Source organism: Anomalospiza imberbis, chromosome 19 (assembly GCF_031753505.1).
Source record: "Anomalospiza imberbis isolate Cuckoo-Finch-1a 21T00152 chromosome 19, ASM3175350v1, whole genome shotgun sequence".
NCBI classification, from domain to species: domain Eukaryota; kingdom Metazoa; phylum Chordata; class Aves; order Passeriformes; family Viduidae; genus Anomalospiza; species Anomalospiza imberbis.
The window spans coordinates 10,688,613-10,714,382 of record NC_089699.1 but is presented as its reverse complement, the minus strand read 5'-3'; the positions used below and the strand labels follow the sequence as shown (position 1 = coordinate 10,714,382).

At 39.5% G+C, this 25,770-nt stretch overlaps 1 protein-coding gene across 5 annotated transcripts in view; it reads right to left on the bottom strand.

Moving 5' to 3' along the window:
• Positions 1–25,770, bottom strand: part of ANKFN1 (ankyrin repeat and fibronectin type III domain containing 1) — a 132,077-nt gene that overhangs the window by 36,102 nt on the left and 70,205 nt on the right. For 4 of the 5 annotated variants that reach the window (XM_068209676.1, XM_068209678.1, XM_068209677.1 and 1 more), the window contains 4 exons: positions 21,646–21,856; positions 16,650–16,844; positions 14,509–14,622; positions 577–674 (listed from right to left, as the gene is read on the bottom strand). In XM_068209676.1, the coding sequence (XP_068065777.1) occupies positions 577–674; positions 14,509–14,622; positions 16,650–16,844; positions 21,646–21,856 (618 nt within the window). Of the gene's footprint in view, positions 1–576; positions 675–14,508; positions 14,623–16,645; positions 16,845–21,645; positions 21,857–25,770 lie in introns of those variants that run through there. The other variant, XM_068209680.1, reaches the window with a different exon arrangement.

Here is a 25,770-nt window from a genome sequence, read left to right as displayed (position 1 = left end):
CCACTGGATTTAAAATCTTGGTTGTAACAACTGCAAAGCAGTGCCTCACAAAGATTTTTTTTTTTTCAACTTAAATAGCTTTAATAATTTAAATGCACCATGATCAATTGAAACGTACTACAAAGATGTGAGGACAAGTTTTGAGACCCAATTCTGTTTGGTGTTAAATAGATATACAATGACAAATAACAAAAATGAGAGTGATTGCCATAAACATGTGCATTGCTGGAAGAAGGAGAAGAGAAAGAGTTCTTATTTGAGGTACTGGTCATCAGAGTCAGGTCTGGATTTCTCAAGAGCCTTTGATCTGCACTGATTATCCCGTGATCCAGAAAACAGCAGCTTTTGCTCCAGTCTGTCCCAATTTCTCCTGAGAATGATAACTCAAAAAATGGTTCTGTTCCCTTGTGACATTTGGATTAAGGCTACAAGACATATCGTGCCCAATCACTGGAACATGTTGCTACAAGAAAGGCTCTGCAGTGATTTCCAAGGGGTGGTGATGCAAACGCTCGTGTCTTTGTGTCACTGTGGGGACTAGGCCATGAAGGTCTAAATGAGTCCTCTGGAACTCACCGTCCTGAGACCTGTGACGGAGCACCTCAAAGAGTGAAGATTATCCGTAATTATTTCACCAGCCAAAGGAGAAAAGTCTTCTGAAGTGCTCCATTCCACTAGAAACAAATAGCAGGAGAAAATCAAGTCAGGTACAGGTCCAAGCAAAGAAGTCAAAGGACTTGAATCACTCACAGGTTAACTTTTCTCCTAGCAGTTTCCCAGTCCATGTGGGTACTAAAAGTCGTGTTTAACAGTTATGTATAGCAAATACACAGTGATTAAATTATATCTCTATGTATAGGAGATAAAACCAAAATATTGTTCAAAACCTTTCAGGAAAGAATGCTTAAAAACAGACTGCAATACAAATTACTTTGGGTCACCATTGCCCTAATTTAAGCAATTTCCTTTTAAAGGCAGAACAGCAGTGGAACAGAGAAGGTGAAGGAATTGGACCTGTTAATGCTATTTGGCAGTTTATACATCCTAACCAACAAAAGGCACTGACTTGATTGGATTTGCACAGGTGGGCATGGGCAAAGAGTCCTTTTGGCTCCTCAGGCCCACAAACTACCCTTGGCTAATTTGGATAGAAATATTCTCCTTGGACCAGACACTCACTGGAGCCTCCTGGTTGGTTTCAGTGGTTCTGGCTCTCCTGGCCAGGCCTGCTGCTGCTCTGGTCACTGCAATTACAGAGCTCCACCAGGACCTGGTAAGCTGAATCCACTTTTGGAGGAATTTGAGTGCTGCTGGGCTGACAGACCCCTCCCATTCTTTTCTTCAGCCCAAATTGTGATGGGCATCTTCACCAAAGTGCTCCTATCACTCCTGTTCCGGCTGAACTCAGGGGTTATGGAATCAGCAGTCCTCCTGTCCATACTCTTCCCCAATACTTGCAAATATTATTGTGCACATAAAATAGTATTGAGCAGACCATGAAATACTACTGGATGATTTTGAAAAAAGGATACGTGCAAGTGAGGAACAGATGGCTGCAGGCAGGAAACCAGCCTTTTTTCTTAAATTATTCCTTATTAATGAGAAGTGCCATCCTGGTTAATCCTGGAGTCATACCTCTGGGATTTAGTGACCTGGCCCTTCAGAGTCAAACTTCCAGGAAAACCTATCAAAACCACAGTGAAATTAATATCTTGAATTATTCTACAGTAGAAACTGGGAAATCTCATGAATTTCCTGGATTTACACCAAAGAATTCAATATAAAGCTTTCCTTTATTTCCTAAAATCTATTCACAGAATAGTTTTTAGACACTCTATTTGTATATTCATTAGTATTGGAGTTGATAATTTAGAATAAATCAGAGGATATAGGTATTCTAATTTCAACATGTGCAATTTTCATCTTCTGGCAGTGTCATACTGGTATTTTCACGTTAAAAGAAAATGGCTTCAGAGAATTTCTTGTTCATCATATATAACATTTAACTGCCAACACATTTTTCTGAAACAGCCAAGTATCAATAGCACAACTAATTTTTCCTTTCTCCCCTAATTTCTCCTTTTCTATGATTGCACTTTATTTCTATGATTGCACAGCATGCTCTGCAACATTTTTGTGTTTGCTGCAATGAAAAGAAGATTGGTTTTTTATATTCTCATTGAATTTTTTCACTGTGTATTTTTCTAGTTTTCCACGGGTTTTAAATACCTAATTACTGCCACCTTTAGTGGAAGCTATCTCTGCACATTAGTAGGAAAATGTAGAGACTGTTGCAGTACCACATTGTAGGGTTTTGTTGACAGTTTAATTATAGGAATACTTAAAAGTAACATTGAACTTGATGGCCTGTCAGAGTTTCTATTGTAAACCGTGATTTTCAAGGTTTCTAACTCCACTGGTATTAAATCACTGCAGACACTGTACACATGCTGCAGACTTGGACATGTTTTCTGTTTTCCAGAAGGAGAAACCAGAAGGAGAAACCCTGTTCAAACTGCTGAACGTGTTGTCAACAGGCTTGCAGTCACTTCAGACACCATTTTTCTTTTCACGGATTCATGTCAAGCAAGACAGTGTCACTCAGGACAGATTCTGCCAGCAAATCCTGCCCTCGTTGGAATCCCCAGGCGTGCCTGAGTGTCCAAGACAGGGGCAGTGGTTGGGTCACACTTCAGGCAGCACAAAGCAAAAGCCAAGGGTGAGAGAAGTAGCTCTAAGCAGCTTTTATTCTTCCCAAATTTTTAACTGTTCTATGGACTGGAGGCTGACCAGACATAACCTGGTACTTCGAGAGGCATATTTAAATTTGGGTAGCTTACACAAACAAACATTGCAGCCCTGTCCTTGATGTGGGTCCCTTTCCACTTGCATTTGGCATTTAGAGGAGTGCTCCCAATATTTAGAGATGCTGGCACACTGTCTGAAGAGGAGTTAATGCCTTACTCTGAGCAGAATTGCAATCCTACCTGTCTGCAAGCCTGTGACCAGCAGGAACACCACAATACTGGTGTTGTGACTAGCAACAGCATGGCAGCTTGTTCTCAGAAATAATCAAAGACTGCTGAGTTCAGGGAGAGATGCTGAGTTTCCAAGGGGAGAATGGGCTGACGTGATCCTCAAAGCCATCTCAGGAGCAGCAGGGAAGGTTGAGAGGTTTTGTGATGGCAAATCACAGAGCTTTGCTCTGATCTCCCAGGGCAAGCTGCTGCCCCAGCTTGTGTCAGTGAGCCCCTGAGTGCTGGGTGACACTGGGATGTCCCAGCCCCTTGAGGAGAGTGTCCCAGTGTCCCAGTGCTCGTCCTGCCATGAGGTGCTGAGGTGCACCCTGGGTGCCCCGTGGTCCCCCCACCATGCCATCCTTCACTGGCTGCCAGGCTGAGGCTCAGCTGTGCCTCTCCTTATGCAGCCAGCAATGCCAGCATTTTGCTTTCTTTTTAGCTTAGCCAGTGGTGGCTGAGCCCCATGGAACCGAAACACAGGAATATGATATTAGCCTGTGGATCAGGTTATGGTTATCATGGTTGAGAGCCCTCCTTTTAAAGGACATTTACCTAACAAGATGGTGTATCCAAAGTTACTCAAAACTTAATTTTCAAATATATTTATTTTAAAACCTCACTTTTGGAAAAAAACCCGTCCCCCAGTTTCAATAAAAATTTCCATAACTGAAAAATAAATATTTTTTCAACAGCTGTGTTGGAATAGTGCCTTCTTTTCCCCCTCATTTCAAAGTATATCTGTCATAAAAAAACTCATAACAAGTTTTGGAATTTTCTTGCTTACTTACAGTTTTAACAAACTTTTTTCCTCCCATGATTTTACTGACTCAAGTGAGAAGATGACATGATACAGCTTTAAAGAAATGCAAATCGATGGAAATAATTTATCACTTAGGTTTGTATCTCCTGCTCTGCACTGCCAGTTTTCAGCTCTCTACTGTAATGGTCATCTAAAAATAATACATAATATTCTGCTATACTGATTCATTGGGCTAGAAACCTCCTAGGAGGACATTAACACCAGTTTTCCTATTTTATTAAAGGGAAAATGAAGTAAGGAGGGGTAGAGGACCTTGTTCAGTCAACAGGCCCCAAAACAAGGGCAAAATCCATGGATCAGGCCAGTGTTGCTCCCACTGCCTGGCCTTGTGGGATGTCTGCACCTCTTCCTGGTAGCAATACAAAGCCACTCACTCATGGTCTTACCCTGGTGAAGGATCTGGACCTAAAAATTATCTAATTTGTGCATGAGCAACCCATCATGAAGATTTAGCTAAATCTTTGCCTCCTTTGTGAGAGAGAGAGTGCTAGGAGAGAGCAAACAGAAATTACCAACCATTTGTGTCACGCTGAAGTCCTTGGGACTTTAAGAAGGAACAAAAGGCTGCCTCACCTCAGCATGTGAATGCTGAATTATAAACATGCTCAAGTATAGAAAGCTGAGGATGAAGAGGGTCCTTTATAAGAGACCAGGAACAGGAGCTGGTCTTGTAGACTGCACCAACTGTGCTGTAAAGGACCTGAAAGCTGTTGGGTGAATTAAGGATGGAGCATGTTCCAGTCCTGTTCTGAACACCCCAAAGGGCTGCTTTGTTGTGAACGCTGAATGTCTTTGCTGTTGCGGCTTTCCATCTGACACTTCATGTTATGTCAGAGCAGGGCTTTTTTGTGTGTTTAATATATTGGTGACTATGTGTTTTAATGAAGGTGCCCTGTATTCCAGAGCTAGCAAATGCACGATGTGTTGCTGCGGTCGCCAAGATAAGTAGTAATTTTTAAATAAACAGCAGTATAAACAGTTACATAAAACTCATGTAAATTGCTGGCACATAATTTTAGACTGGCTTAAGTTATGTAACTCACTTGTGGCCAAGTTTTTTTTTTTTCTCCCTTTTTTTTTTTAATACTCAATTCACGCACTTCAAAATAAAGGGAGAAGCTTATTTTCACCTGTTTCTTTTCCACTCAAAATCTTTCTGTTATACTGAGCATGCCTTTAACATCTTATCAGAGAGATGGACTGGCAGATAAAGGGCAAAGGGAAGACACAAAGCACCTCCTGACCCTATTGTACATTCTTTCAGGAAAGCACCTTCTCTTGAGTCAAGTAAATAGCCTGAGCCACAGTAGAATTTGTTTCTTGTCTTGACATTTGTTTTTCCTTGCATTAATATTACTGAATTGCTGAGTAGATTAATTAGATTGAGGGACAGGAGTTCTGTTGCTGCTTGTTGGGGTCTGCAGAGTAGTGTGTGGAGCTGGGATTCTGAATTTTATTTCTGCATTTGCCACTGACTTGCTGAGTGACCTTGGGCAGTGCATTCTGTCACTGCAGCTTTTAAGGCAGGCTTGAGCAGCAAAGGTTCTGTCTCCTTCCCCTCCTCCCATGTCCAGGGCCTGGGCTGATGGTGGTCTTATCTTGTGTTTCCAGGGGCCTCCAAACAAATAATTGTGTTATTTATTAGCTTCCTTTGAAACAGAAAACAGACAGAGAGCACCACCAGAAACCACTTCACGCCATCTTTTTCTGCTTGCTGATCTTGAAAAAATTTTAATGATTTACTCTCATAATGTCTTAGCAGCTGGATTTAAGGACATTAAACACTGCCATGCATATGAATAAAATCAGGATGAAAGACCCTAAACAAATATTTCTAAACGAGTGAAGAGACCTGAACATTAGTGAAAAGCAGGAATCTGTTGGTGTCGAGTGTATCCAGCTCTGATGAAGAACATTGTTTAACAGTATTTGGTCAGCTCCTCCTTGCTGTTTTCAACTGTTCTCTCCAGCTTGATTTAAGAAAGGAACCCAATTTTTTCAGATTTTCAGTTCAGGCTGTGTTCATGCCTCTCTCATGTTTGGAAATCCTCCAAGAAATGATAGGAGAAAGACAAGTCATACCAGCTGTAGGGACTACTGACAGCATAATGCTTCCATTAGGAAAAAACAAATGTTTGGCACTGAGCAGTTTGTGCAAACACAGAAGTTAAAACACAGTCATGGCCTGGGACTTGGATTTCTAGGTACAGCTTAAATTAAAACCTGAGCTCCAAACTGCTCTAAGTACTAGTGTTCATTTTTTTGGATCTTATCTATCATTTCAGTTATTTCTGTAAACTTATCCAAGGCTCTTTGTATGAGGTTAGAAGCATCAGTAAAGCTGAAGAGGAATGAAAAAATAAGCAAAAAAACAGCTCTGTGCCCACCTGAGGCAAACAAAGCATTGCTGTGGTGTGGTGGGAAAGAGCTGCAGGGGTTTTAAAGGCCTCTCAGCAGAACAAGACAGAACAGTGCAAGACAGAGTACCAAAAAAAGCATATCTAGACTATTCCTAGAGAGCACATCTTCATTTGCAACTTCCATGGCTATAAATCTTCACTATACTTATTTAAGATTTTTTTTTTTAATAATCAAATGCTTTATTTGCAGTAAATCTTCTTCCCAACAGCTCTGGGCTCCTTTGCGTTTTACACCTGCTAATAATAACCAATGATGTTAAATAACCTTTCTTGTGGCCCTGTTTCTGGATGTTCCTTTGACCCAGGCCAGAATACTCTATTTTATGTCTTGACATTTATGGGAACCATTATGACAGCAGGCTGGGTGCCAAAGACACATCTTTGCTTGATCATGGTTTCATGACTAGTTCATCTTAAAGCAAATCTGCATTATATAAATGATTTATAAGATACTATTTTTGCTGAATTTTAATAAAATTCTCACCAAGAGAACATAAAAAAAAACCAACTGATCTTTTTTCTCAAGTATTTGATTAGCGTTTTCTAAATTCCAGCAATTCTTTATCTGTTTGCAATAAGGCCAGCTATTCCAGTACAAGAAGGAAATTTTTTCCTCTCTTAGTGAAAATGACATTTCTTACTAACATTTTATAAATAACTAAGAAAATGCGCCATGTGGGTGCACATGCAGCCTTCCAATGTGGGCCAGTGGTTAGAAAGCTACAATGGATTATAATAACAGCCAAGGTTTGTTTCTTAGCCCTGAAATGACAAACATACCCCACTGTGGCCGTGGAAAGAAAAGTGGGAGAGAGAGCATGTGTTAGAACTGTGAGAGGGGATTGAAGAATAAATGGGGTTCTTATGCAGAGGTTTCACATCCTAGAGAAGCTTGGCTTGGATTCTGCCAGCTTCCCCTCCCAGTGGGAGCGTTGCTGTGCTGTACTCTGTGCAGCCAGGGCTGCGGGAAGCTCGCGCGCGCGAGGATCGATCGTTGGTGCAAAGCGTGGGCGGGCAGGCTCAGCTTCGGCCCAAAACGTGACATTAAAATCGAATTAATAATCAGCAGCTGGGAAAATGCACACAAAAAAGTAATCTATCACAATGTAGGAGGCAAAGCAGAGCACTGCACAGTGTGGGGAACAAAGGAAGGAAATACTCAGAGGCTAATTCAAGGAATCTCTTTAATGGGATTCCACTCCTTGTCCTCTAGTTCCTCTGTGATATGAAGGGGGACTTTGCTGCATAGACGTTGATTGACCATATTTAAGGCTTTTATTTCTTTATAAAATATTCCCTACAGTAACTGCAAGAACTTTTGCCTTCCCTAGCAATGCAGACAGGTGTTGAAGGCAAACCAGCCTTGACTTGGGAAGATATTACTTAATTTAATTTTTTCCAAATTAACACAAATTTTTAACAAGTCATTCAAAGTGAGAAGAAAGTAAATATAATTTTAAAAATATCTAAGTGAACACCTTCCCACCATCTTTCCTAGATTGAACTTAATATTCTTGTCCTCCCCCTCTCCTACTGTCAGCTTCCCTTCTCTCTGTTGTGGCTTTCACTCATTGCTGAATTTTCCATCACACTGAGACATGGCCAGGCCAGCTGTGAGCAGCACACGGCTTCTCCTGACCTCCTCCCCTCCTTCAGCTGCCCCTGGCTACTGGAAACTGCCATCCATGCCCATCACTGTGCTCAGGAGGGAGCCAAGTGGGTGCTCAGGTGTGAACTGACTGGGCGCAGGCATGGGTTAAGAAGGAGCTCACGGGGGAGCCAGCTGGGTGTTCATTAGTAAATTAATTGCGTGCTTGTGCACAAACTGACAAGGTATTCATGCCTGAACTATCTGGGCACTCATGCATGGAAGCAGGAAACCCTGCAGTTTATGTTCAATACACGAGGTAGGAGCTTGCAGCAGATCCCAAGATCTGATTCCAAATTTACAGACAGGCATCACTTCTGGGGGTCAGATCTGATTACGAGACCAGGATCAGGCTTTGGCTGAGGAGGCAAATAAGACCCAGAACTCTGATGCTTGTCAATGGACCAAGAAAGTCCACAATGGGCCAGAGAAGACCTAAGATGAAGCTGTGAGCAGGGAAACTTTGCCATAAACCCTTTGAAGACATTCTGGTTTTGTTTAAGTCTTCAGTGAGTCTTCATTCCCAAATCCATTAATCAAAATATCTTCTAAATCATGGACCTCCTTCAAGACAGAAGCTGAAGGTCTTGAGTCCTAGTCCTGCCACTGACTACAAGGAATTCACCTCTTCTGTGCCTTACCTATGAAATGGTTGTAACAGCCACATGCAAAATATTAAAAAAAACCCAAACTCAATAATTTTGGTAAGTCAAAGCAAATGTAAAAGGCAAAGCAGTGTCTAAAATTCAACAACATCATGATACGAGCCTTTTTCCTCAGAAATGAAGGCAGACAAAAGTAGAGACTGTATGTCTGGGTTTTCTCATAGCTATTCATCCTGAGCTGCTGTTCAAAATCCTTATAAAACACAAAGCAGGAGGAAAGAATGATTCAGCTGAGTAACCAGTGTTTGATTAGCTACATTAGTTAATTACACCATCACTTAATATGTGATTCATGTTCAAAGGTGATTTTAAATACATAACAAACTTAAATAATAGAAGGTCTTAAATTTTATGTTAAGTCCAGCACATACTACAGACATTGACAGGAGCTAGAAATAGAAAGGTTTGTTTTAACTTTTATACATTTCTGTACTGGCTAGGCATAAAAATAGAAGTTAAATTGCACAGTCCTGTTAGCTACCAAAATGTAACGTGCAAATAAAGTGCCCGGGAGACCTAATAAAATGCCATAAATGAACTACTGTAAAAAATATCAGACCACACCTATTCAGCAGGATAAATTCAAATGTCTTACAAAGAAATGTATTCTCTTTTCTTTTTATGGAGCAAGAACTGTTTTGAAAAAAGAGAGAATGAATTTCAGAATATACAAAGAAACTTTGAATAATAAGTGGAAAGGGCTCAAGACCAAGTGCAGAATGCTGCTCAATTCCACTATGGACTGGACCAGAATCGAGCAGTGACACAGCATCTACTTTAGAGAGACAGAGGTATTATTATTAAAGCACTTTGTTTTCATAAGACTCGTTTCCACAAGCATTCATTTCCATAACCAGGGTTCTTCTAGAAGTCAAAGAAAGCACAGGCTTGCTGCTTTCCACTCTGACACTGCTATATGCGCAGATATTTGCCACCAAACTGGAGAAAGATATATAGAGATATGGATATAGAGATACAGAGATATAGCAATATATCTGTGTATTTAGGTCTTTGAGGATCACTGCAGGGAGCCTGCTATGGAACAAATCAAACTTGGTCAAACATGGAAGGCCAACTTTTGATAAACATATCAAGCACATAATTAAAAAATGTGGTATCTGCTGTTTGTATGTGTTCGTGGGGACAAGGAGAAGCCCACACAAAAAGATGAGATTATTTGGTTGTGAAAGGATTACCCCTAAGAATAAAACATGCAGAATCACACAAAATTTATAGATCACTCCTGTAAAGTCTTGGAGGTTTTCCACACTGAAATCTTTAATGTAAATTTTCCACTGACTTGGTGAGAAGCCAGCTGAGAATCCCAGATCCAGGTTTCTTTCGAGCTCCAGGGCAGGTCTCAAACAGGCCCAGGCTCCTCATTCCTAAGCACAGGTGCTGACCCTGAGTGCAAAGGCAGCTCCCACCATCCTTTACTGAGACTCCCAGTGACAACAGTAAATTGTACTGGTCTGTTCTGGACTGGAACTGACCCTTTTCATGCAGCTGTGTGACAGCAACATCCTGGGGCTACTGCATATCCAACCAGGACTGAAACAGGGACTCAAAGACAATTAAAATTATTCTCATTAAAAAAAAAAAAAAAAATCTGAAATGGACCCACAAAGTGCTTTGGAAGAAAGGAGGCAGGGAATGACCTTTTCTCAAAATTTAAGTAAAACATAACTCCTTCTCTCCTGATCTAAGCCAACCTGTTTTGTTTTGGGTTTTTTTTTTTTTTTTTGTGTTATAAAGAGCTACACTGACTGAAAATAAAAATCTTCATCCAAAAGAAATCCTGGAAGGCAGCTGGGAAGTTCTAACAAACATGAAATACTCTGCTAAAAGACCAAACTAAACAAAAAGGTAACAAGGGCTAAAGTGGCCCAGACAGCTCAGCATCACTATCTGGAAAATAACTTGGCATCCACAGCTACAACCAAACAGAGAAGATTAGCTTTGTTTGCTACATCAAACATGTCTTTCTTCCTCTCTCTTCAAACATAAATAGTTCCAGGCTCTAAAATAAATTAGCTCAACTTGGGTTATACAAGCTGTTTCATTTTTTTTCTTCAAAAGAGAATATAGATGTTTGTTTAAAAATTGTAAATAAAATATAAACAGAGATTTTTCATTGCATGGTGATCCTTTCCAGTAGGTAGTGATCAGCACTATGTCCATTCTTCTTCCTTATTCTATACTTTGGTATCACACCATTGTTATGACTACTTCTCATGGGAAATGGATGAAAAAAAATCATGCGGTAAGAGGAGGTTTATCTTACTTGTTCACTCTAAAAGCAAAATAATAATCAGGTTTAAAATCCACAGAAAATAAATGCGACAAAATTACTTAACACGACTTTTAATTTTTTTCTTTGAAAAAATCCCTGCTTTCTTTATGTGTATGTGTTGTGTGGAGCATGTGAACCCAAAAAAGCTGCTTAGTAAAAGACAGCAGTTCCTAAAGCCCAGCAAGCACTTGCTGCTCGTCTCTGGTGGGAAGTTCCTGGGAGCTGAGTGCTGTCTGCCTGGATTTATGCTGCTGTGGGGTGTTTTTCATCGACATGGTTGCAGTGGTGCAGCTCTGGTATAACAAAACATCCTGCAGTACCAGTGTGGTGGTGTAAAGAGAAAGCTCTTCCTGGCTTCAAACTGTGGCAAGTTGTTTTGTATGTTAACATGGAACGTTTTGATTGTGTTTTCAAAGATGTAAAACTAAAGCAGGTCCTAAGTACTTCCATGGTGGGATGTGAAGTTTGGCTCTAGGGCACAATTAGCCAAGGGCAGGGTTTTTTCCTCAATATTACAGTGATGCTTCACATCCTTCCTAAAACTGGCTGGGGTGAGGTGTCTCTGGCTTGGAGTCTTTCTCCAGCATGGAGCAGATTATTACTTTTATTATTGATTTATGCCATGCCTGTCTGCTTCCAGCCTCAAAACACTTTACTAAGTTACAATATACTCAGGAATCATTTCTCGTCAGCCACCACCACGCTGCAGCCTTCTCCAGAGGGAAACTGAAGGGAGCCATTAGGATGGTGCCTGCAACATTAAACAACAATCCAGGAGAGGAAGTAAAGAATACTCTGGCTCCTGAAAGCAATGGCTGAACAGAATGCAGTCACTGAGCTGCCATCCAGCTGGGACACCAAAGTCAATACCCATTCACTGTGTGTGGTTAAAATTAAATCTCCTAATGAAGTGAGATGGTTTTAGTGGTTAGAGAGTGAGTGCAAAGTATTATTCTCCTGTATGATTATTTCTAAGTTATACAGCTAACAAGGGAAAAGATCACACACAGGAAAACAGCAGACAGTTAGATAATGTTCCAAGCCCAGTTTCTAAAAGACGTTTGGGCAAATAAAGCTTTGAGCAAAATAATATATTAAAAAAAAATAAAGAAAAAAAAAAGATGACACAAGATAAATTGAATTGGCAGTTTTTCACTGTTTTTAGGGAACTAAACTAAGCTGAATAGAATTGATATCAGTTTTTATTCCCTATAGTTCAGGTCCAGAGAAAAAAACACTATTAATTTCTGTTAATGAGCAGGTATTCCCTAAACACAGTTGCAAATGCTCCTGAATTTTAATTTGCTTAGAAAAAGAAATGGTAAAGCATTGAGGGATAAAAAAAACCACATTAGCAGACTTTTTTTTTTCTTTTTTTTTGTTTTGTTCCTGAATTAACAAAATGCTTCAATGGTTTTCTGGACAGGAGATTTATATATCTGACTAAAAAGATCCTCACACTTTGTTATCAAGCTCTCCTTTCAGGGCTAGTAATTGCTAGCTGGTTCTAATCATTCTTGCAAGTGATCATTTGAAAGGTTCATTTTATGACCCCTCAAAGTAGCACAAAGAATCTCACTCCATATTGCAATAAACAATTCTACAAGCAGTGCTTAATTAATTCCTGAAAGTCACCAAAAGGAGCTATTAATGATCTTTCTTTTTATCTAACCATAAATATACAAGTGTCCTGGGACAAAGGATTTTAAAAGAATATTCTGGCAAGACTAACTGTCAACTTGATAAAGCATAAAATGATCGTGAGTGAGGGTAATTCAAAATACAAGGCAATGCTACCTGGTCTCATCAGAAAGTCAGGTCAGGTTGGATTAAATTTCTCTGAATGCTGTGTTTATCAAAAACAGGACACCACTGACATGGCACAAACCAGGCTCAACCCAAATGAATACCCAAGAGAAAAGTACTGCAACCTTCACAAAATTAGTTTTAAAAATTAGCTCTGTTTGGGAATTTGATTTCCTGTGAAAATACCAAGAATCATTATAATTAGAGGGTAGACAATGTTTCAGGGTTATTTAAAATACAACCATTACCAAGAACAGACTGATATTTTCTAGAGAACTTTGGTGTTTTAGGAGCCCAAGTATTGTTTTCACAAGTAAATCAGGCAGTGGGAAGCTCTTAAATGAAATTTAGTTCCATGGCAACACAACCCATTGCCGAAAATTAGATTTAGGCTTCTAAAGGGCTTTGATGTTTTTGAAAATCACACTTCCTGCAGCACTGCACAGCTGACTAGGTGCAATACAGTAATTTGCCTTCTACTGAGACTATGAGGGCATTATCACTTTGATGGCCTCAGCAGTGTCTGGGAGGTTGGGTTTGGTTTTTTTTTTTTCCATAGAATGTAAAAAATTATTTTGCTGGGCACAGCCAGTGATGAGTGGAATCTGTGACCACAAGCAGGAGGAGGAAGGAAAGAGACAATGTACCTTTCCCAAAATAAGCTCCTGTAGTGCTTTGGGAGCTTGTGCTGATGCCAGTGGAGCCTGTGCACTTCATGTCCCACCTTTGGAAGGGCTCCCTGAGCTGCTGGACCCTCGAGAGATGGGGTCTTTCTGAATCTCTTCTCTTGAAACCATCCCTGGGACACCTCCCATGGAAACATGAAACAGATTCCCCACTACGCAGCCAGGACAGTGCTGGCTGTGAGTATGGAAATTTTAGGTTTAGGCACCTCTGAAAGGAGTTTTCAATGATTAATACAAAGAAACAAACACAGCAGGAAGCATGAAGGGAGAAACTGGGGGAAATAACCAAGAGGACTTTCAGGCTCCCACTCCTTGACTCCCCTGGGCAGGACCAAGGAGGTTTCAGATCCCCAGTCCCTTGACCTGTGGGAAGATTCATGCTCCCACTGGAAGCTGGAGGATGTGGATTGCTGTGCTTAACACTGAAGAACTTACTGTTCCAAAGATTGTAGAAAACCTGAAAGTTCCTTTAAACAGGAAATTTAAAAAATTCTCATTTTTGTTCTAATCTTCAATAAAACTTGCTTTTTTCCTTAATGTAGGAATTTCCTGTGGAATAGAAATTCTGTTTTAAAACCATCTCTATTCAACAGGGCTATTCAGATGGAAGCATTTTTTTATTCATTCCACTTTGCAACTAACTGGTGCCACCCCAAATGTATCACTCTTCCAAGAATGATGTGGCAGCCCTGGAATAGCTAATTAATTGGGCTGTATGATGCCTGTGCCAGAAGTTTCAGCTTCCAGAGGCATTCCTTTAAGGAATGGTGGTGTGGGTTTGGCTTTTACAAGGATACACATGGTTTCAGGAGCCCACAGGCACCAAAAGTTAGTTTGTGTTTTGTAACTGCTCATCTCAACCCAGTCATTGAGCTGATGTCTTAACCACAGTGAGTCAAGCAAACTTCTTCAAAGCACTCATGGAGAAAGCTTTTGGTTAATTTATTTTTCCTTTTTTTTTTAATAAAAATTTTGTCCTTGGGTAATCTTTCAAGAAAATTCCACTTCTATGTCTATTTACTGGGAAAATAATTACATTTAAACACTACTTGTCTCATAATATAACCTCTTGTAGATAAATACCTTTGCCACTTAGCCCTCAAATTTTTGTACATTGTTAAGGGGAATGAAAGATGTCTAAATCCAGTACCTTTATACTTGGTCACCACAGCTGAGTTGACACTGAGGGGTTCTTGGAAGGTGACAGTGAGTGATGTGCTGCTCGTTACCATGAGACAGACATTGGTTGGCGCCTCGGGGGCTCCTGGGAGAGAAGAGAAAACATCAGCTCTTCAGCACAACAAATCCTATTCAAACAATGTTCCTGAGTCTTCAAAGAACCCACTGAAAATCACCCTGCAATTGTGAGCTTTGGGTTGTAGGTGTTTGTGTTTTCTGCCTTTTGAGCATTTTAATTAGTGACCCTACTAACGATATCCTGCAGACACCATTTGTTTCTATCATGGTTTTTGGCTCCTTTTTGGTTAAAAATATCTTCCTGTATATATGTAACCCAATAAAACAGATTCATGCTAATTATGTCAATGAAAAGCCCCTATAAATCTCTTGGGGTGGATAAGAGGAGAGGGAAAGGACAAAACCACAAAGAGCTAATGAAACCTTGATGGTTTCACTTACAAACTCAAATTTATCAAAAACCAGAAAACATTTTTATGCTATTGGGATTCAAAAATTGCAAATTCCACAATTGTTTTGGTGTAATAGTACAAAAATACAGTTGTCAATTGAGGTCTAACATTTTTGTTTAAAAAAAGAAAATGAAAAAAAAGCTTAATTTGCAGAATATCAATAAGACTCAATTCAGAAAACAAACACCAAAATATCATGACTTACTGCTGGGATTGATTTAAAAAGTCAGTATATTAACTTTCACTATTTCTGTATTTCCTGTATTTAGTAGCTAAGAGAAGGAGCACTACATCTGTCTTGAAGAAATAACCTTAACATACAATAAATTTGCGAAAATTATTTGTGAGTACATTTATATAAAGATGGTTTTTAAAATGTTAATGACACTGATTGTATTTTATCACATAGGATACAGCTAAAAGATCCATGTGTCTAGAAACAATTCAGGCCTGTTTACTCCTTCATTTGGGCCCAAATTCCATTTAATTTGGATACAGACTCAATTGTACAACTGTTTAAACTGACTCAATTTGTGGCTGTGGTGATGAAATGGATACCAAGATTAAGATTAGTGCTTGTCAAAATTAAGGTTAAATTTTCACAATATTTATGTGCAAAATGAAATTTCACTGCTTGATGAAATATTTAGAACAATCCCAATTCCAAAGTAGTAAGTTCTTCTGAAAAATAATCAAATTACAACAGAGAAAAGGCCAATGTCTCCATCTCTCTTCCTGCCTATTCATATGTTGTTTTATAGCATCCTGTTTTAAATTCTGAACATGTTAAATGAGATCCAGGAGTAAATGTGAAAAGAGAGAAGCAGGGCAGAATCATTGCTTCCTGAATGAAGAGTTGTGATGTTGGATCTCGTATTAATTTTATGCAACATAAGGAGCCATGTGCTTGTTTCTCTCAGATATTTGGCCCTTTATTGTTCTAACACCCATTTCCTTCTCCCTCTTGGAAAAGCCATTTCACCTTTGTGCCTCGGTTTCTCCATCCTTACCTCTTCCCTCTCCCGCTCACAGCAATGCTGCGAGGATCAGCATCTTTGGAGAGGGTTGTCAGCTGCAGATTCCTGCCTGGAATTTTGCTGTTTCCCTTGATGTTGTACTTTATGTTGTTTTTGCCTTTTTTCATTTTATATGTTCCCTGTATTCTCCACACATATATTTGGAGCTCTGTAGCCTATTGTATTAGTAGCTAGTTTTCCCAGTACTTTTCCATAGCCTTTCCTTAAGCAGAAAGACAAAACAAATTCCAAAGCTCCAAGCCCCAGGAAGTGCAGGGCCCCATTGCTGTCTTGGTTCTTCCTGGGAACCAAGGCTGAGAGCAGCTCCTTGAGATCCATTTCATGGACAGAGCACAGCTAGTGCTGAGGAGGGCACTCCAGAGAAGGGGCTTGACCTGGGGGGGAATTGCATCATCACTTATCCTCCTGATTGGTGCTTTTTGTGCATTATGCTAATTTCTTAACACCTATAAAAATATACTCATCCCTGCAGGGGTGGGCTTTTGTGGACATCTTTCTACAACTGCCCCTGAGGGCCTTCAAATAAAGATCCTCTTTTTTATTACCTCCTTATTGAAATTACCTCGAGTTTTATTTCCAAGTTGAGAAAAGTGCAACATACTCACGGGCATGCTCGTAGCCGGCCTTCATGCGCTGGTAGAGCCTGGCCCTCCACTCCCAGCCCTTGAGCTGTTTCTCCCTCTCGGCGCTCTCCATGCCCAGCCCTTCACTCGCTGCTTGCACTGATAATTCTGCCACTCTCTGCTGGGCCTCCTGCACCAGCATGCTCAGGTGCACAGACCTGCTCTCCACAGTCACAACTGCCAGGAAAAGAGGGAAATAGGAAGTGCTTGGCAAAATTTTGGCCGTGCTCAGAACACATCTTAGGTTACAATATAAGATGTACCCAAAAGTGTGTATTCTATTGCCATCTTCATAAGCTGTTAAAACCAGATGGGGCAGAGTTCCTTATTTCCTTCATGACTCATCCCTGATAACTCTGAGGGATATCTTCTGTTAATGGGCCATCGAGTCTCACTGCATGGCTGATAAAATTACATCATCCCTCAGGGGGAGGAACCAAGGATTCCTACCTGGATATAATCTGATGTTGGAACACCACAGAAGCCTTTTCCCACTGGATTCTCAGAGGACAAACCTTCATAACCACCACTGGACCTTCAGAGGAAAATTGAGCCCTTCTACAGGATCACTGCTTCAACAGAATCACATTTGTCACTACAGGAGAATTGCCTGTCACCTTTCATTGCCTGTCACATTGCAGTCACCTTTCATCTGACTGCTACCAACACCCTGAACAACGGGGTGTCAGGTTGTGTTCTGACAACATTTCTGTATTACTGCATTTATTTTAATTTTCCTTAAAGATCTGGCCACTTAAATGTCATTAACAACATGAATAAATTTGCCACACTTTTTCCTCTGGTATTTCTTATATGCTTAAAATTGTCTTAATTGGACTGCAATTGCATATCTGTTGTAAGTCAGAATATGAAAACCAAGCTAAAATAATAACCTCTCTTTCCAACCTCTGCTTCAGTATAATATCATAAACTTACATTAAAAAAAGGACATTGTACTGGTTACAAACACAATATATAAATTTCAACAAACAAGAAGAGATTTGATTAGCAAAATTAAGAATTTTTTGTTGCTAAAGTCAAGTCCATGGCTGGTAAAGAATGGATCTCTTTCCAGCTTTTTGTGCCACAGTTTTGTCCAGAGAACTTAATTAGTCCTCTGACAGGCAGTGAGCAGCTTGCTATGTGGAGATTTTTTCCTCCCATGCTCAGAATAATATTCATTTGATGTTTAGCAGTTCAGATTTTCTGTGTGAACTACTGTGGGCTACATCAAGGTAAAATTGAGATCACATAGGTTACAAACTAGAATAGGTTTGATTTTAGCCCGAGTTCCTAAACAAGTCGCTTGATTGTACAGTGAAATGTGGTGAATCAAGTAATATTTTCATAGTTGCTCTTAGCCTAAAATGGCTCAATCTGCAGTTTAGAAAGTAGGACTTGTAAAGATGTTTAATTTGAAAATAAATGCAGGTATTGATTTGGTTCTCAATATGGAGGAAAGAGCGCACAAGAGTAGGAATTCTGAAATCACAGAAAATCACTTTGGTGTTTGGTGATTTTGCAGAAGAGCTCTGAGATAGCCTTGATTTAAAGGGGCCTCTTTTTATGATAATCAGTGCCCTGGCATATGTGGCTTTTCTTAGCAATAGTGAGGAATTGCTAAATAGAGACAGGCAGGCTCTTGGTTGCCCCAAGTCTTTCACAGGAACAGCAGGAATCTTACACAGACTGATCCCATCACTCACCTGTACAAGTCAGGAGCAGCAGACATTTCTGAAAACATCAAACTGTACCATATAAAGCACCAAGACTCTCATAGGTTTTTGACACCAAAACACCACAGGACCAAATATGTATGTGGATATGAATGTGTTATTTCTAAACTGGGATTATATGGGACAAATTAGTTTGGAAAGGACCTTCTCTAGACCAATCCTCTTCAAAACAGGCTCAGCCAAGAGGTCAGACAGACTGAGGTACTGTGGGTATTATTCAGTCTGGTCTTGAAAACTCCCCAGGATGGATGGAGATTTTTCCACTGCTTCGCTGTCCTTATAGTGGAAAAGGTGTTTGTTTCATCCAGCCTGAACCTCTCATTTTATCTTTTGCCTCTGTCTCTCATAACAGTATGACAGCCAGAGTTTAGCAGAGTCTAAGAATAACCCTACTGATGTGAAAAGTGGCCTGGGATCTTTACAGCCACGGGAGAGCAAAGAATTACTCAACACCTCTGACATCCAAAGGGTTGTTTTTGAAGAATGTTTGTCTCTAAGACTTTGCTTTCAGAAGCTGGCTTGAAGCCATCTTTCTTAAGTTTGATCATTCTTCATACGGACATCAGGGACATATGGCCAGGCTCCCTGGAACCTGCTGGGATCCTCAGAACTGTTGTTTACTGGGAGGCCAGAGGTAATAGGGTTTCCTGGATCCATGCCTACAATAAACATGCAACACATCTGATAGCACAACGGGACTGAGGAAGGAAATTTTATGTGCCAGAGCTTCAGGTGGTTGAGCATTGGCGTTGGTTCAAGTTCTCACTAAGGATCTGGCTCTATCTGTTTAATCAAGGCTCAGATCCACATTTGTCGAGTCTCTGATGTCCAATCAGCCAGTGGGAATTTTAATCTTATTTGTATTTAGGTTTGCATGAACAAGACAAACTGTGAGTATATGATGAATGATAGTAACTGAAAAGGTAACACTTTGTCTTGTCCCCAACTAAATTAATATTTTAAATGCTCTACTCTCTGATCTTAGTTACTTTGTTTTTAAAAGATGTTGGGTTCCTGTTGAGATTTATACAATCTGAGTTCCATGTGGAGATGAAGATCACAGTTTTACTTTGTATTGCTTTATCTGCTGCTGTTCCAGGCAGAAATCCAGGTGATACACATGGAAGCTATCTGTCCTCCAGATCCTCTTTTCTACAGAGTTAGGTTAGCAGCTATAATGAAATTTCAGCTGGATCACTACAGATAATATATACAGTGAAAGAGTAGAGGTTTTCTGTGAACGAAGCTTTTTGTTTGCACTTGGAATGAGGAATTCCTCTATTTCACCTTCTCCCAGCTCTGTGCATCTGTCTTGTACACTTCTAATCACATTAAGAGATGCTGTGTCCAGTCCCAAAACTGGGTGAGTCAGGATTTTACCCTCCCATTCAGCCTGCAGAAGTCTTGCTCAATTGCCCATCACAGAGGAATGAAAATGCTCCTGCGGGGTGCTGGATCATGTTCCTGCAGCCCTGAGATGATACAAACAGGATTTAATTTGAACAGGGTTGGTTGAGTACGAAAAGCAGAGCAGAAAGTCTGGACAAAATAGAAGGTGACTGCCATCAGTTCCACAAGAGTGAAGCCATGCACAAAGATGCTGTGAACCTTTGTTCTGAGGGCTGAAAATAAATTTTTGCATTTCACTCTCAGACAGCCACTGCAAACACTTCAGGTAAGGAACCCAAACAAAAAGATTGCTTTTTACTGGGAATGTTTCCTCCATTATTTCAATCAGAAAAACTAAAAATCAAGATAAGTGAAGTGGAAATTTGGTGGGTATATTTTGAAATGGAAATGAGGTGGTTATATATTCATATTCTCTGTGTTCATAGGCATGTTTGCATTAATTACAGGAAATGAATACTAATTTATGATTGCCCCTGCTCGCCATCAGACTGCATTTATTTACAGATGAGGTCAATGAAAAATTAGTTTAGTCTTTTTTACTGCTGTTTAGAACACTCAAGACTGTGTTTTCCTCTAGATTTGTCATGGTTAATGAATGTTGCTTCAGCAGTCAATCATGTACTCTAAATGCTGTCACACTTTTTTTTAAAGCCTCAGTCATGAACCATGACAGAAAAATAAACAAATAAATATAAAACTAAAAAACTCTTTTCACTGAGCAGCTACACTATGCAAAAATCTCCAGGGAAGGTTAAAGGAGGCCAGAATAAATGATAATATAAGTGCTGTGGATATAGAAAAGCAATAAAGGTGTACCAACACTGAGGGTCTGGCAAAAAAACTCAACATGCACATGCACACACACTCTCCAGTGAAAAAACTGGCAATGTTAGTAGCCTCAAGGTGCAATTTCCTGGAGTACTGAGATTGACATGCCAGCACTAAATGTTGTTAATTTAACTAACTTCAAATTAATGGCAGAGTCTGCAGTGGCCGAACCCCTCAAACACAGTCTCATTATAGCCTTGCTGGGAATGTCCTAAATATAGGCATTGACAGTTTAAAACAAATTCTCTTACATCGGGGTATTTTTAGACCCACGTAAGGCGTCAGAGTTTGTGTCATGGTATATGGTTGATTAATTGGGTTGGTAAGTCACCCTCCAACCCACAAACTGGGCATAAAAAGGCCCATGAAGGAATACAAAGAAGTTTTATAACTACAATATGAAGTTATAAGCAATATTGGTATTCCAGTAAAGTGAGAAGGTCTGTTTTGTGTTTTGGTTTTCTCTGGTTCTGTAGAGCTTTGAAATTCTCATTTAAGTGGGATTTTAGGCCATTTGAAGACCAGTAGTGAGGGGTCTTTGGGGAATGGAAGTGATAGATTTCAATACAACTGGCCTCCTGAAGGCAGCATAGCCAAAATCAAAAGGATAATCAAAATAAAACAAAGTCTAGACAACTCATCATCCTTTGATTTTTGATCGCAAACTCTACATGATATTTGAATCACTGAGTTCCTGTTGCCATATTTTTTAAAGATTTTTTCTCAAAATTGCTATTAACCCAGCTGCCCCAGTGTTAATCACATTAGAAGCTCAACCTGAATGATTAGTTGGTGTATCTGAGAGAGAAAAAAAATAAAAAGATCTATTGAGCACATATTCAACGAGCAGATACTGCTGCAAATATCCTCCAGCACTCTTGTTATAATTATCCTTATGATAAAACCAGGCAATTTTTGTGTGTCGTGTAATTGATTTTCACTAACAACAGCAGAACTGATCTCATACAAGCAATTATCTAAGTCAATTTTTGTTCTTTACTTACAGTGTGGGCTTTCCTTTGCCCCAACGTGCAGAAGGGTCCTGGCAATGGGGACGTTGTTTGTCAAAATGGCAATATCCAAAGGAGTGAGTCCCTCACTGTTTGGTGTGTTCAGGTCCAGTTCCTCCAGGGTGTATTGATAAAGAAGAATCTGAACAGCATCCAGGTCCTGCTGCTCTACGGCCTCAAACATAGCTTCATTGCACTGGAAATTCTGTGTGTCAATAAAGACAGAAATTCAGTAAAACTTTTCATATGTTTGTGCTTTAAAAATAGAGAAAATTTGTGTTTTGTGAGATTGGTCCTCAAAATAAAATATTGCTCTCCCAGCCCCAGCTTAGGCTCAGCTTGAAGCATGGCAAATGTTTGCAGCAGAACTGAGCTTGGTCTACCCCTGGAGTGCTTGAAATTCCTTCAGGTCTGTGGGAAGATTCAAGTGAGATTCAAACCCATATGAAACAAACACATTCTTATTTAGACATCTGTCCTGTCATCAAACTGTATGAGCAACATTATGTTTGCAGTGTGAAACTGGATGATACACTACAATTTTGGCAGAACCTTGGACTACTGAGTTTTTCAAACTCAAAATTTCAAGCAGAAAACTACAATCAGGTGATGAAAATCCAAATCAAACAAGCAGTTCTGCAGAAAAAGTTTCCCAGTTCCAGTGTGACCCAGTGTGTTCATTCTACCATCTCAGTTTTTTTCTAGGTGCCTGTATTACTGCATTTAAATTGTAAGTACAAGAAACTTCGAAATTTGTAGGCCTTTAAAACAGAAGTAGAAATGGAAATGAAAAAATGTGTCCAGTGTGCATGTCTGAGCAGCAGAGAGCACAAGCAGCCAAACATGAGAACTTCCATGGCACCAACTCTCAGGCAGGGAGAACCACTGAACCTTTTCCTTACCAATGTCAAGGAGATAAAAGAATGGCACAATACAAAGGCCCCTGTTGTTTCCTAATTGAGCTGGGGAGAAGCAGGTGCAGGAGAGTAGCAGGGCCCGCAGGTTTCTTTTATGAGAACATCCTTCTGGAGCCTGCAGTAATGACAAGCTACTTGCCAAGATTCTTTAATTTCTCTCCCAGTGTCCCATTGCCGCAATTACCTGATAGGGTTTTCCCCTCTTTGGAATGAATTAGCAGGAGCAAGAGGCCCAGCAAGGCAAGGAGGGCTCAGAGCACAGATTCAGATACTCAGTGTAAACCAGCTCCCTGTGTCCCAAAACCACTGAGAAAATTCTCATCACAGAATACACTCTTTATTCCATTAAATACATATTGAACTGAAACCATCTTCTACTGTGATTAGAAGTTAACACTTCGACCACACTAAAACTTCATTTTCTTTTTTCAATATCAATTTATCAATAGTTTTATTGGGTATAACTGTGTCCAAGTTTGCTCTCAGTGAAACAACATTGACCTGCTGGAACATCTCTGTGTCTCCTTGTAAAACACATGGACTAAGGGTTTCCAAGCAGTTCTGGAAACTGCAGTCCCCAGCTCCACTTGGAATTTGATCAGTTCTACGGGGGCTTTTTTTCAGTGTGCTTGAAGTTAAAAGTGTCTTCCAAAATTTTCAGGCCTGACAGGGATCTTCTGGTCTACTCTTTGCATGTGAAATATTTGTACCACACTAAGAAATCACAAAGGTGATGTTAGCTGAAGGTTTTACTACAGACCCCATCTGTGCTGAATATTGGGGATCAGCAGAACAGGAGGACAAGCATGCAGAAGGTGCCCTGTACCCCAAACTGCCAATGTAAAGAAATGAGATACTTATGTTAAGATGGCAATCTAAGGGTGAGATGAGCTATGCAAATCTGCAAATCTGACAGTAGTGCTGACTTGGGAATCGCCTGGTAGACACTGAAGTACAGAACAGCTCATGCTGGAGAAATATTTTTTCTGTAGGTTTCCATGCAGAATAAAAGATACGACTTAAACATCACTGCTGATCATGGGGTTCTGTCACATTCTTAGGGTTTAGACTTTTCTCCAGATGACAAGATTCAGGTTTAATTTTATAATCAAATACTTAGGCCACACTCTGGGATTGGTATAAGATAAAAATCTCAGAAAAAGGTACAGGTGAATGGTAAGCAGCTCTATTTGTCATTCTTTTTTTAACTCCTCTGTTCAAGATAAAAATGGTTTGTATGGACATACACTGTCATTAGGCAGAGTGCATGTCTAGAAAATTTTAGAAAAGAAGACAGCACATATTTCTCTTGTTATAAGGGAAAACTTTAAAAATGTCAGAAATTTTTACTGCAATGCAGGAATACTTCTTATCATTCCAGTAGCTCCACATATCTGCTGTCTTGCTTATATAACACCGTTATAATCTTGATATCAGAGACCTTATACTTATTCTGGTGTTTTGCCTGTACCCTGAAAGGATGAAGTGCTCTTGCTAGAAATTAAAAGAATTTTAAGTAATTAAAATTACAAAATATTTTAATTATTGGTATGATTCTGATACTTCTGTATGTCTTCAGCTCCATTCAACACTGATATTGATTTAACAGCTGTATATCACTGTATTGTGCACTCAAAATTAACATACAGAGAGCAGTGATGTTTGAAGTACAGAGGAAGAAGAAAGGTTGTTCTTCACTCCATGAGACTTCATTATTATGATGCAGAATTGTGAACTGTTAGACTTTTTATCATGGAAATTATTAGAAATTTAAAATCAGAAAATCACAGAATGATTTGGGCTGGGAGGGAGCTTAAAGATCAACTTGTGCCAACAACCTGCCACAGACAGGGACACCTGCCACTAGAAATACATTCACCAACTCTTCTACATCAGCATTCTAAACAGCATTAATTTAATCACTGTTAACATCCATTTCAAATTCTTTTTCTACTCTTATTGGAACTTTTTCTACAGTGTTGTTTATGGGAGCACGGGATAATTATGCTTCAGAATCATCTGCATTTTGATCTAATCAGAAAACAAGCAAAAGATAATTATTCTTGTAACTGATCACAGCTATGAAAATCTACTTATATAGCAGTGAATTAATCAAGAGCATATTACAAAGGGAATTGTTTGAGAAACGGAATGACTGCATTGGTCTGTATTTCTTTTTAATTTAATTTTTGGAAACAGTCTAGGGGCAGAACAAAAAGGTAAAGCTGATGATATTACTGAGTGACAGGCTGTGGTGCTCACTCAGGACAGGAAGGTAGTTATTTCTCTCTTCACATTTTCCCTTCTGTGGCACTGCATACACACATGGTTTTCCTTTTTTTAAAAACCAGAATAAGTAATTCTCTTTTAATTGGCTTTACATATGTGCACAAAAGTTAAATGAGTTAGCATTTGTAGAGTGCTACCCTAAGTGCTCCATATCATTATTTGGCTTTAATTCCAATTTTGTGAGAAACTCAGGAAATCTTGTACTACATTTGAGAAATTTCTTCCATTATATAAATCAAAAATCACTATTACATGATAATAAAAGAGAGATGGCCTACTTCACTATTATAGCTGAAATTAACCCAAATTATGGCTGACAAAAACATTTTGTCTTTTTAAAATGCACACACACAGACACACACACTCACACATTCCTTAACAGATTTTGCCTACCTGTCAGAGTGCTGTAGGATTATTTTTAAAGTTTTGATTTAAACTGGGGTTTTTTGATTCAGTTATCATGATTTAGACCTACTGGTGTGCCTTTGAAAACACATCTTCAGACTTCTGCTTGACAAATGGAATACCTGAAGTATTTGTGAAATTTTGACCCTAAGTTGCTGAGCAGAATCTAAGCATATGTTTAAGTTAAATTTGTCATAAACACTGTTGCCAACTGACCTGGTGGCAAGAACGTCTCACCAAAAGGGAAAAAAAGAAAAGTAAATTTCTATTTCTTCATTTCATTAGAAATCTGATTGAAAAAGCTGCACTGATTTAAATGAGAAACAGAGCATGACTATTATAAGCTACTTCATCCAATCCAAACAATTACAAGACCAAATTGGAAATATCGTTTTCCAAATGAGCAATTCAGACATAAAATAGGCTGAAATACATTGGTAAATCTTGTAACTTCAAAGAGTGCAAAATCAGGGCAGCTGTGATGTGGCTTTTCTAACTGGTCATACGT